Genomic DNA, 13,542 nt, shown 5'->3' with positions numbered 1-13,542 from the left:
CAACATGTTATCTAGGTTGGTCATAACTTTCCTTCCAAGGAGTAAGCGTCTTTTAATTTCATGGCTGCACTCACCATCTGCAGTAATTTTGGAGCCCCCCAAAATAAAGTCAGCCACTGTTTCCACTGTTTCCCCATCTATTTCCCATGAAGTGCTGGGACCAGATGCCATGATCTTCGTTTTCTGAATGTTGAGCTTTAAGCCAACTTTTTCACTCTCCTCTTTCACTTTCATCAAGAGGCTTTTGAGTTCCTCTTCACTTTCTGCCATAAGGGTGGTATCATCTGCATATCTGAGGTTATTGATATTTCTCCCAGCAGTCTTGATTCCAGCTTATGCTTTTTCCAGCCCAGCGTTTCTCATGATGTACTCTTCATAGAAGTTAAATAAGCAGGGTGACAATATACAGCCTTGATGTACTCCTTTTCCTATTTGGAACCAGTCTGTTGTTCCATGTCCAGTTCTAACTGTTGCTTCCTGATATGCATATAGGTTTCTCAAGAGGCAGGTCAGGTCGTCTTGGTATGTCATCTCTTTCAGAATTTTCCACAGTTTATTGTGATCCACACAGTCAAAGGCTTTGGCATAGTCAATAAAGCAGAAATAGATGTTTTTCTGGAACTCTCTTCCTTTTCCCATGATCCAGCGGATGTTGGCAATTTGATCTCTGGTTCCTCTGCCTTTTCCAAAACCAGCTTGAACATCTGGAAGTTCATGGTTCACGTATTGCTGAAGCCTGGCTTGGAGAATTTTGAGCATTACTTTACTAGCATGTGAGATGACTGCAATTGTGCGGTAGTTTGAGCATTCTTTGGCATTGCCTTTCTTTGGGATTAGAATGAAAACTGACCTTTTCCAGTCCTGTGGCCATTGCTGAGTTTTCCACCAGGGAAGCCCCTAAAAAAACGTACATGTGCTTAGCTGCTCAGTCTGGCTCTTTGAGACCCCATGGACTACTGTAGCCCACCAGGCTCCTCTGTCCATGGGGATTCTCCAGGCAAGAATACTGGAGCCGGTTGCCATGCCCTCCCCTCCAGGGGATCTTCCTAACCCAGGAGTTGAAACCAGGTTTCCTGCATTGCAGACAGATTCTTTACCAGCTGAGTTACCAGGGAATAACATACATACCTTAATTTAAAAAAATAAAACTGTTTCTAAAGAGCTTCCCTCATAGCTCAGCTGGTGAAGAATCTGCCTGCAATGCAGGAGACCCTGGTTTGTTTCCTGGGTCGGGAACATGAGTGGATTCTTTACCATCTGAGCCACCAGGGAAGCCCAAGAATACTGCAGTGGATAGCCTATCCATTCTCCAGGGGATCTTCCCAACCCAGGAATCAAACAGAGGTCTCCTGCATTGCAGACAGATTCTTTACCAGCTGAGCTACCAGGGAAGAACATACATACCTTAACTTAAAAAAATAAAACTTTTGTTTCTAAAGAGCTTCCCTCATAGCTCAGTTGGTAAAGAATCTGCCTGCAATGCAGGAGACCCTGGTTTGTTTCCTGGGTCTGGAAGATTCACTGGAGAAGGAATAGGCTACCCAGTCCAGTATTCCTGTGTTTCCCGTGTGGCTCAGCAGGTAAAGCATCCACCTGCAACGTGGGAGACCTGGGTTTGACCTCTGGGATGGGAAGATCCCCTGGAGAAGGGAAAAGCTCCCCACTCCAGTATTTGGGCCTGGAGAATTCCATGGACTGTATAGTCCATAGGTTGCAAAGAGTCGGACATGACTGAGCGACTTTTGCTTTGTTTCTAAAAACTGCTAACCATCATCTGAGACTTTAGCAAGTTGAAGCAGCAACAAAAATCACTGATCAAAAATAACAGTAACACAGTAACAATGAAAAAGTCTGAAATGTTTCAAGAATTTACAAAATGTGACAGAGACATGAAGCCAGTAGATGCTGTTGGAAAAATGGAGTCAAGGAGTTTGCTTGAAACAGAGTTGCCCCCAACTTTTAGTCTGTAAAAGACACTCTCTGTGAAGAACAATAAATCAAAATGCAAGAAGTGAGGTATGTCTGAAGGTCTCTCACTATTTTGGGTAAAAACCTGCTCACAAATTCAGAATAACATTATCAACATGAACTGAGTGATAAGCCTTGCTGCTACTGTAGCTTCCTCCCCGTCACTGCCAGGCAGCAGTGGTTTTAAAGGAACTGTCTGCTAAATTTTATAGCAACTGCTCATTTGTTCATAAAAGTCAGAGATGAGTATCAATAAGACATGAATTCACAGAAGACTGCCCACACATCTTCACCTAGTTCATCAGAAGATAAGACTGTAGAATCTCTCTTTTGGCAGGTGCAAATTCTCCCCAATACAGTAATAAACAGCTTGCAATGGCTACTTAGAAATTTCTTGAATTTCAAAAGCAGGTTTTGCTTTTAACTCTGGAAAATAAACATGTAGCAATAGGCCTTCTGGAATTACAACAAAGGAGGATGGGTTGCAAATACTTCTTCCTGCTAAAACCCCTCACCGCAAAGAGAGAAGACACACTGGCAACATTGGGAATGGTTCTTGGTCCTGGCCCCCTGACCATCTCTCTTTTTCCAGATTAGTGAGCTATCACTCCCGAACTAGGCCAGGGACATCACATGGAGCCTTCCTCCACTTGGTGAAGTTGCCCCCAAGCCCATACACCTAGCCATCTCCAAACCTCCTGTTTATTCCATCAGCCTTCCCTTGGCTGCTGCCCCCAAAGAGGAACCTCCTTCTACATTTCCCAACTGAATCCCTCTGTCAGCACCTGGCCCTCTTCTTTCCACCAGAGACCCTCTTGCCACTAGAGACCTGGCCCTCTTCTTTCCACCAGAGACCCCCTTGCCACTAGAGGGACCAAAGACCCCACCCCGTGGCATGTGTCAGCTGCACTTCCTGCCTGCCTTCAGAAGGCACTGGAATATGTACTGAGTCTTGCATTCTCACCACCCCTTCTTCTGCTTTGGAAATCAGCACAATTCCTTTGTCACTGAACACGTATCTTATTAGAAGACGCTATGTATGTTACAGACTGATAGAGAAAAAGAGAAGAAATATGATTTCAAGACACACTCCCCTCCCCTACCTCACCCCTCAATATACAGACATTCATTCTATGAGAGACAGAGGAAGATAAAATCATCTCCAAGAAACGTGCTGTAACTGAGTGACGTGCTTTTGGAAGAGGGGACCAAGAGGGCCGCCTCCTGACTAGGGAAGGCCTGGAAGAAGGAACACCTTTAAGTAGCTTGATGCAAACAGTAGCTGTTTTCACACTGCATCACTAAGCCAAATCACTCAGGTGTTAAAAACCCTGCAACAGGTTCCCACTGACGTATCAAGCCTGGGGTGTCTAATGGCACTGAATCTCTCTGAACAGCCCCAGCCTTGCCCTGGCGCACAGCTCTTCCCCACGGGGTACATCAGCTCCAGCCAATGGAGACTCTGTGGAGTACATTCCAGACAGCCTGGAATTTCCTGCCTCCGCGTTTGCTCCCATCAGCCCTGTGGCCAACCTGGCGCCACCAAATACGGCTGTGCAGTGCGCAAACTGTGCTCCTGTGACGGCCCTGTCCACCCCATCAAAGCACACCCCATGTCAGAGGATCGTAGGTGATTTTAAAAAAAATATTTCCTGCATCTTCCACAATGGACATGTATTCCACACCTAAAAACGGACGGGGACAAGTTGCACGTGGGAAAAACAATCCATCCTACTCTTCGGAATAGCCTGATGTGAAGAAAGCTATTTCCTTTAAGAAGCCTACCCCAAGTTACAGTGCAAGAAGCAATCTGCGCTCCTCCTTATTCTTAAGGTTTTGGACTGCTGAGTGAGTTTCGACACGCATTTTTCTGTTCCCACAGCGGCACCTCTTCTCTCTCACAGACCTGTCAAGTGTCAGGTATGCACAAGGGGCTACACCATACTGCTGCACTTCATCCTCCCTGGGAACCAGTGAGGTTGCTATCACTGTCCCCACATTATAAGAAAGAAGCTGAGGTTGAAAAACTTGCTCAAGGTGAACAACTCACCTATGGTTCTTTCAAGTTTAGATGTAAATCTAGTCTGGTCTGGCTTCAAAACCCGTAACTCCAAAGCACTCGGCAACTGGCTAACTGTCTTGGAGGCTTAAGCAGGGAGTGTGTGAAGTCGCTCAGTCGTGTCCGACTCTTTGCGACCCCATGGACTGTAGCCCACCAGGCTCCTCCCTCCAAGGGATTCTCCAGGCAAGAGTACTGGAGTGGGTTGCCATTTCCTTCTCCAGGGGATCTTCCCGACCCAGGGATCGAACCCAGGTCTCCAGCATTCCAGGCAGATGCTTTAACCTCTGAGCCACCAGGGAAGCCCAGTTTGGTGCTCACTCTGGTGCCTACTCTGGGGCCTCATCCAGAAGAGAAACTCAAAGGACCTTTTTATGATTACGGAAAAGACTCCTTGGGGAAAAATGGTGGGATTTGTGATCGTGAAGGTGTGACTTCGAACAACAGCCAGCCCTGCCTGACAGAAAGCCCTGCAGGTTCCAAGCTGGACTGTGCCTCTGGCCCTGCTGCTCCCGTAGCCTTCCTCTGGGGTCATCTTCACCTCTGAACTGCTCTCCTGGTTCCACTCTCCTCCCACAGTCTGCCCTAGTGAGAGAGATGGTCCTGGGTTCCTCCGTTACAGAAGCCTTCCAGTGCCCCCAGGCAGCTTCCTCCTACAAGCCTGTACATGAACAAGGGCCCCACCCAGAAGGCTGACTCCCATGTCTCTACCTCCCTCACTAACTTTACGAGCCTCCTGCAGGTCTGCGCACTGGCGCTCCCCTCTGTCGCACACTTTTATTCCAGATCCCTGCATGGGTGACCCCCTCTCATCACTTAGGGCTCGGGTCACCAGGGTCATCGCCTTAGAGGCCTTGCTTGAATGCTCTATTACAGAAAGACCCCGTTGCTATTCTCTGTCTCAAGTCTGTGTTTGTAGTCGTGAGGACAACAATGAAACCACCTGCAGTTATTAAAAAAAAAATACATCCAGTTTTGCCTTTCTCTCCAGCGAGATTTTGAACCCCATGGAGGTAGAAATGATAACCACATCCCCATGCCTGAAACAAAGTGAGCACTCAAATACTTCTGAGTTGCTACTGACTCTAACCGAGTATAAAATTAAACTTTATGATCAGAACTTTTTTTTTTTTTTTTTACCACTATGACAATGCAAAACAGCCTTATTTGGAGTCTCCCATGATTGACACCCAGTTAACAACAGGCCTGGAGTCTCACAGCCCAGGGAAGGCTCAGAGGTTCATGAAACCCCTGAAGACACAATACCTCATTTTAAGTACATGCACATTTTGATGAGGGAAGATAGCATAGTTCCACCATATTCACAAATTAGAACATCAGACAGATTCAGAACTACTGAACTTGGACATTTCAAAATCACATTTCTTTAAAAAAGAGCCATGTCTCTATACTCTGTATCTATATATAATTTTACCACCCACTAAATTCACAACCATGGGACCTAGAAGAAAACAAATATTTTACTCCACTGATGCAGTATTTCAATAAAGATTTTATGAAATACATTTTTCCCCTGTCTAATTTTAATGAAAATCAGAAAAATGCACATTCCTTTCAAGAAAATTCAGAAAACACCTAACATCTGATAGGCATTAACCCATTCAATGAATTAGAAAACCTACTTCCTGACAGAGGGGAGGACTAGTATACCCCACCCATGCTGTCACAGCTTAATCCTGCTCTACCTTTTTACCCTCTAATAATGATTTTTAAATGGTTAAGCACTTACCATAATGTGATTGAAATGCCTGTGGTTTGACAACCTGATTACAGTCGTTACACACCACCAAGTAGAAATCATCGTGGGCTGGACAGAGACCAAATATTGGCATGTCTGCAATAAAGACAGAGAGCATCACTCACTCACGTGGTTCTCATTAATAGGAAACCATCTGGGGTGGTGATATTTCCTAAAAAAGCTGCCTTATGATAAAGTGCACAGGATAAAAGTTATTCCAGTTTAAAAGTAACTGATGTGATGCACCATGACTATGAAGAGAGAAATCAAATCAGGCTTACAGAAACACCATTATAAAGGGTTAAAATAAAATGCATGAGAAATCATTAGTATGAGGTCAAACAGACCAATGTATTAAAATACAATCCATGAATCCCCTCACACAATAAAGCAACTTCAAGAGAAGTCTAATAAGGGTTATGAGGAAGAATCTGTAACCACAGAAAATGTCTAGGAAGTCACAAAGCAGTACCATCTAATGGTTTTATTTAACTATGCATTCTATTCCAGCCATCAAGTCTCTGAGTTCTATGGAAGAGTTAAGAAAGGAAGCAGAGGTTTCCCTTAGAGGAAAATTGCTGGTTTTGGCAATATGTAATACAAAGAAAACTATTTTCTTACTTTTTTTTCAGATCACAACTAACCTCCAGTCCTTTTGTTTACATACTGATGCCACTGGAGAGAAAGAACTTCAGTACAAGCATAACACTGCATACATTAATCTCAGTTCAATTACTGGAACAGGGCAAAATACAAGTTGGATTGTTTCATAGTGAGAACTTAAACATACAACTAGTCTACCTGCATATATATGTAAATTCAAAGTACAGTAACTTGATACCTGATAACACATGGTTAACCAAAAAATCCTAACTGTGGACAATTAATAAAAATTGCAACAACCAACGGAACAGAGTAAACATTTCAAATTCAGAATCTTAACTTTTAAATATTTCAAAATCGGTATTTTACACTAGATGCACTGCTTAGAATCTCTGCAATGAATGGATAATTAGCACATTTCAACTGGGCAAATATTTTAGTAGACCAAATACCAAGTTTAAAGGGAGGAAAAAGATATAAAAAGCTGATTAGCATCTGCTTTCTTTCCTGTAAGATCTAATTTCACCCTTTTCCACCCTGGCTAAACTGGGTGGTTTTAAAGGAAACAGAAAATGCCCTGAGGTGATGTAAAGTGATGACAATCTCTAAAATATCAAATTCCTGATCTAATATCTTCACCTGGCAATAGCTCAGATTTTCTTTGAATCTGAAACATACCAGGGAGCAACACGATTCTGGGATGCAGGAGTGGCACCAAACTCGTTCTACATGCTATGATCTCATTTTACCTTTGCAATTACTAAGGCAGATACCATTATAACCCTGCTGTGGAGAGGAGGAAACTGATTCATAGAAAGGTGAACTACTTTGTCTAAGTCAATACCTGAGATTTCATTCTGACTCATAACAGTGGCTTGAATTTGGTCCCTTCAAGATCAGAGGAATACGATTTCTAGAAATTCTTTCCAGACGCCAACTCCAATAAGTTGACTGTCAGAGCTGAACACCTTTGACCACATAAACTGATAAAAGAACATAGGAAGGTTCTAACAGATTGCTGACTTCTGTGACTAAGCTTAACAGTTTCACGACAAGTAAGACCCAAACAAGGTGCTACTTTCCTTGAAAGCAAGCCCACATTGAGTTAAAAATAGTACACGTGGGAGAGGGGAAAGGTTAAATCCATGCAGTGATCCACATGAAATAAGCTACTTTCCATGGCTCCATTTGACATGACATTTCATTTAAAAAAAAAAAATTAGATTAATAGTTTACCTTAGGTTCCATATATCCCTAGGTTAAATGACTCTGATACAGGACAATTAAGATGGAAAAGCTGAATTACAGAAATGGCATAACATTCATAACTTACAGCTGAAAAATATGAAATGTCTATAAATATAAAATCAATAGTTTCATTAATGAAATCAACTTAATTAGTTTTATTAATTAAACAGTAGCTAAAGCATTAAGTGATCTCACCCACCCTGGCGCTCTGTGATGACCTAGAGGGATGAGATGGTGGGGTGGGGGTGGGGGGTGGAAGAGAGGCTCAAAAGGGATGGGATATATATATATATATATATAATTATGGCTGATTTGCACCGTTGCATGGCAGAAACCAACACAGCAATGTAAAGCAATTATCCTCCAATTAAAAAACTAAAGTGAGTGATTTCAGTTGAGGCTGAATTCAGTTTAGACTTGGGCCTCTGTGATGCGCCTGGTTTGTGCGGTGCCTCACAGCACTCTATGTCAAGCTATGTGTATACGATAATGTCACTTTGCCAGAGAAGCAGACACTGCTGGGAATTAGCCCCGACCCCTTTATAAATAAGGCAATTGTAACAAACAAAAAAAAAACTGTATCAATCCTTTCAAATAATAAGAATGTGACTGGCCACAGTGAGGCTTATGTAGAAAACTGTTCTTTTTCTGTTCTGATTCCTTTCATCCTTTTGTGAGACTCGGAAACACTAATAAAACTAAGTGAGTAAGGGGTCACTCTGTGAGCACCAGGAATCTATACTTCTGTAAAAAGTTCAATTTCTTCAATAACTTACAATTAGTTGCAACTATGATGACAATAACGATGATAATCATACGGCATTTACTGAGAGACTACTATGTGCCAAGTTCTGAACTAAGCACGTTTTATAAGGTGTATCCTACAATAGGAGCCTAATTTTACTGATGGAGACAAGAACTCATCTAGTGTCACCCAGCAAGAAAGTACAACCAGGACTCAAACTTAGGTTTGCAACCATCTCTGAACTCAATTCTTAATCTCTTAGTAGCACGTCACATATCCCTAAACAGCCAGCATGTGTACGCATGTGCACTCACACAATCCCGGTGGAAAGAATGATGGTACACTGAAGTACACTTCACACTACTCTATGAAACCAAGTTGCTGTGAGAAGAACCCAAAGCAACTTGAATTTTGAATCTAAAACAACCTGAATTTTAGCTTTCTAAATTCTTCCAGATATCCATATTTAGACGTAAACTAGGGGATACAAAATAATTTAAATGTCTTCTTCAGGGGGAAAAAAAGGAGGTCTATATCCTTTCTCTGCACTGAGACATTCCAGAGGCCTTAGCAACAGAACAGCGTGTGGAATGTTGTGGTAACAGAGAAAATGAAATAATTTTTGTGAGAGACAGTTTCCGAATACTTTTAAAGTATAAGTTCACAACCAGCCATCTATAAGTTAATATATGGAACTTGCCCAAATGCAAAAAGGAAAAAAAAAAAAAAGCTTCATTTATGACAGAAAAGAAAGAGTTCCCATCAAGTTAAAATGGGTTCCTATTGAGTTAAAAAAAAAAAAAAAAAGGTTTACAAAAGTCTTTAAATATATCAGTTAAATCATTATATGAAATATAATGAAAAGTTTTAAAACTGTACTTGATCTCATGGACTCTGACCTAATTTGAAAGAATGGATTTTATTGTGTGTAGGTCCGAAATTTTTCTCAGGATTCAGGTTATCCCAACCTTCCAATTAGTGAGTGGCCCGGCACCCACATCTAGGCCATCACGTATCAAGCCTTGGAGACCCCAGGCCAGCAAAGCAGGAAGGACTGGGTCCAGTCCCACGGGCACGTGAGCAGAGCCTCCCAGTCCTGTGCAGAATGAAGGCCCTCCAACCAAAGCCAGTCCTGACCAGCTACTTCGGTGCTGCCACCGTCACTGGAGGACTGCGCTCAACGACCAAATGGACGCTACAGCCAAACATCTCACCTTTGCAGTCCCCTATGCGTCTCCCCTCTCCCACGCACCCAAACTTCTACATGCCAACAACTCCCACATTTCTGTCTCTAGCCCAGACGGCTCCTGAGCTCTGTCTAGACTCACATATCCAACTGCCTCCCAGACACCACCATCTGGATGCCTTTCCTACATCGCAGATCAAACGAGCACGTCCAAGACAGCAGTGCTTCCCATCCTGCCTGTCTCCCACCCCCCACCCCCAGATCATCCCCCTCTGTGTCAGTGACCCTACTCATCTTCGGAAGCTACAGCCCAAACACTGCCCCTGACTCCTCTTTCCCTCATCGCACTCAGACCACCAGCAGGTCCGGTCACTCTACTGCCTCTGGCCACTTCTCCCCTTGTTTAGGCCCCACTGTAAAGCCTGTCCCCAGCACCTTTCCTGTGCACCGGGGAAGACATCCCCCACATTGTTGACAATCCCTTCCACATGGGTGCCTGAGTGAGTCTGAAACGCTCCAACAGATCATGTGACTACTGTTAACATTTCCCAAGAAACTTCCCACTCCTATGGAATAAAATCCCAGCCTTTACCATAACCCTCAAGGCATGGCCAGAGGTTTATCTTCCCTGCTCTGCACTCTCTGTCCCCTCAGCCCCTGGCCCTCTCTGCTCCGGGCACACTGACCTCCATTCTCTCCTTCGAAACCTTTTTCTCTGCCAGGCGCTGCCCTTGCTCTTCACAAGATGCCTGGCGCATTCTCACACATCAGGGCTCAGCTCAGCTGGCATCTCTTTACAGGGCTATCTCCAGCCCCTCCCCAAGCACTCTCAGTCACAGGCCTTGTAAGCAGAGTGGCTAACAGTGTGGGCCACTCCCCAGCACTCTGAATCCAATGTGATCTTGGGCAAGTTCCCTAACCTCTCTGAACTTCAGTCTCTTCGTATGTCAAACGGTGATGACCACATTACCGATCGCACCAGGGGCCTCCCAGGGTAGAAAGGCCTTAGACGACCCCAGGAAATGCTCCCTCATGTCCCCCAACAGCCTGGGAGGTAGGAGTCATGCATCCTCACCATACTGCTCAGCCAACTAAGGCACTCAGCCACTGAGATTTCACAAGCCAGTCAGTGGCAGAGTCAGGATCTGAACCCAGCTCTGCTGGGCCCCAAAGCCCAGACATTTCCCAGTGTTCTCCCAGAAACAGCCAGAAGCTGCCTCCTCCATGTGTGCCCACTGTCGGTGCCCAAGGCCAGAGCCCTGCAGCCTCTGCACACCAGTACAGAGCTCCTGATGGAGTTCCTGAGTTTCTACCCTCTTCAGCCTCCTCCACTCTGCCACTAAAGTCACCGACCTACAGAGTAATCAAGTTACTCCTCTCCTTGAGCACCTCTGCTGCCTCCCAAGTGGCCAAGTGAGATTGGACCCCTGACCTACTTCTCTATAAGCACGGCCCTCGCACCCTGAGTCCTCACATCTCTCCAGGCGGAGTCAATCTGCTCTAGACTCAAGGCTGTGCGGGTCTTCTCAGAACCTTCTTGTTCTCTGCAGTCCTCCTATGTGGACACAACTGTGCCTGCAGCAAAGAAAGCTTTCCTCTCTTTCTGGAATCCCCACTATTCAACAAGAACTACGCTCACACTCACACCCCCTTCACAGTCTGTCACTCACTGATGGAGGACTTTGAAGATAACGTGTACGTGGATGACTGTGTAGCTCTGTGTGACAGCAGACCCCTTGCCTTGCCTAGCAGATTCCGAGAAGTGCACTCTCGCTGTGTGATGGTGAAGCAATGTCTGGCATCTGGAAATTTCCCATAGCTTCCAGTTGTTCTTCGGATAAAAGCTAAGGTCCCTGGCAAGGCTGGCACCCTGCACACGGCCTCTGTTCTGTCCCTGAGCACGCCACGCTGTCCCCCGTCACAGCAGCACGGTGCCTGCTGTTCCCTCTGCCTGCTGTTCCCTCTGCTTGGACGCCCTTCCTCCAGATCTTCACCTGGCTGGTTGTTTCCCTTCATTTGGTCTCAGCCTCAATGTCACATCCGTGGAGCCTTGGCTGGTCAGGCCCCTCTGTCTGCTCTCACAGCCCTGCCTCTGCTTTGCCACCAGCACCGTGCCCTGTTTGTAACTATTCATCTAACTGTGAGAGCCTTAATCTCCTCCCACTGGACTAACTTCCACATTTGTCTTGTTTCCTGCTCCAGTGACAGTGCTTAACAACACCTAACCTGAAGGATGGGGGGTGAGGGTGTTAGTCACTCTGTGTCCAGCTCTTTGCAACCCCATGGACTGCAGCCAATCAGGCTCCTCTGTCCGTGGAATTTTCTAGGCAAGAATACTGGAGTGGGTAGCCATTCCCTTCTCCGGGGGATCTTCCCAACCCAGGGACTAAACCCGGGTCTCCTACATTGCAGGCAGATTCTTTAACATCTGAGCCATGAATTCCAAACAACTAATGCATGCGGTAACATTACTGGGTGGACAGTAACTGAATATTAGATGAAGTCTCTGTGGTGCCACCAAAGTCCAGGATATAATTGTGCCTTTATGGCACATGTCGTCACACAGTCACCCACTAGAACGGAGTGTCCACTCAGTAAGACAAAAGTTCAAGGGTGAGAAAGCTTCCCGTGAACACATGATCCTATTTCTAGGGGTACTTTCTGGTAGAATTTTGTGTTTCAGGGTCTGATTCTCAAATATGGACGCTGGCAAATTCTCTTTCGCTAGCGTGTGCAGCGCTTCTGGAATCAGATAACTGAGATCAAACCCCTTTTCTTTCTCTTATTAGCTATGTGAACACCATTAAATTATTAACCTCTCTGAACTTCAGTTTCCTCATCAGTAAAACAGAGTTAACAGGACCTACATTTCACAGTGTTATGGTGAGGATGAAATGAACTAATCCGTGGAGAGCATTCCATGCTGAAAACATAGTGAACACTCAGCAAAATAAAAACACACAACATCACACACTCTAAACATGTTGTGCTGCAAGAGCCCCAGTGCTCACTGATGAAACTCTAAGGAGACTGATATACACACCAAACGGCAACTATTTTACAATGTGAGCTTAACTCTCCAGGGGTCTCAGCCCCTGCTGCTCCACCCTGTAAGCAATGAGAGGCACGGGAGAGGTGGAGGAGACTTGTGGGTGCATCCCATGAAGAAGATCCAAGTCCAGGTCTTGGCGCTTAAGCTCTACCCTGCAAGCATGGAAGAAGCCACAGTTTTAAGGAGGAAAGCCACATGATACAAAAGGTCACTCTGGCATGAGTGTGGATCTACCGAGGTAAGCGTGTAAGAGGGCAATCGCCAAGGGCTGATGTAAAAATCAGAGCAAGACAGGAAGTAGTGATGAAGATGTGAGAGAGGAGACTGAAGACATGCTCTGGAGAACTCTATGAAGAACCAGGGAGGGAGACCAGGCCATCCAAGGGGTCAGGCAGAGTGGAAGAAATCAACGCAGGGCTGCAGTCTGTTCCCTGCTCACTGTAGCTAATGTGGTTGCACGGATGGTGGGAGACACAGATGGGAGAACTCAGCCTGCTAAGGGAACAGAGCCTGGCAGTTAAAGGCACAGCTGTTAGAACCACACTGACTGCATTCAAATTCCAGCCTTGTCACATGGTAGCCTTTACCTCCATTTCCTCATCTATAAATGGGAAAAGAAAGAGCACCTATCTCACAGGTTGTACGAAGAACTAATGAACAGATGTAAGATGCTTGGAACAATGCAAAGTACTTTGTAAACATGAGCCATTTTTTTATCATCTTCCAATAACTGTCTTCTGGTCTTTGATCTAAATAGTAGCTGTTCTCCCCTCTGCCTATTCCAACTCCCCACCCATACACATACAGTAAGCAGTGATGCTTCTAAACCACAAATATCACCTACTCAGACTAAACCCTTTAATAGTTTACTGTGTAAACCACTCCAATGTAGTCAGAAGGAAAATCAATATGTAGAAGGCCC

At 45.0% G+C, this 13,542-nt stretch overlaps 1 protein-coding gene across 2 annotated transcripts in view; it reads right to left on the bottom strand.

The window, feature by feature from the left end:
• The window catches only part of ATXN7 (ataxin 7), a 142,865-nt gene that overhangs the window by 45,507 nt on the left and 83,816 nt on the right, over nucleotides 1-13,542 (bottom strand). For both annotated transcript variants that reach the window (XM_040246571.1, XM_040246572.1), the window contains one exon: nucleotides 5,778-5,882. In XM_040246571.1, the coding sequence (XP_040102505.1) occupies nucleotides 5,778-5,882 (105 nt within the window). The remainder of the gene's footprint in view (nucleotides 1-5,777; nucleotides 5,883-13,542) is intronic.

This window comes from Oryx dammah, unplaced genomic scaffold (assembly GCF_014754425.2).
Source record: "Oryx dammah isolate SB20612 unplaced genomic scaffold, SCBI_Odam_1.1 HiC_scaffold_9, whole genome shotgun sequence".
NCBI lineage: Eukaryota > Metazoa > Chordata > Mammalia > Artiodactyla > Bovidae > Oryx > Oryx dammah.
The sequence above is the reverse complement of the archived record's forward strand: the minus strand, read 5'-3'. Positions and strand labels throughout refer to the sequence as shown.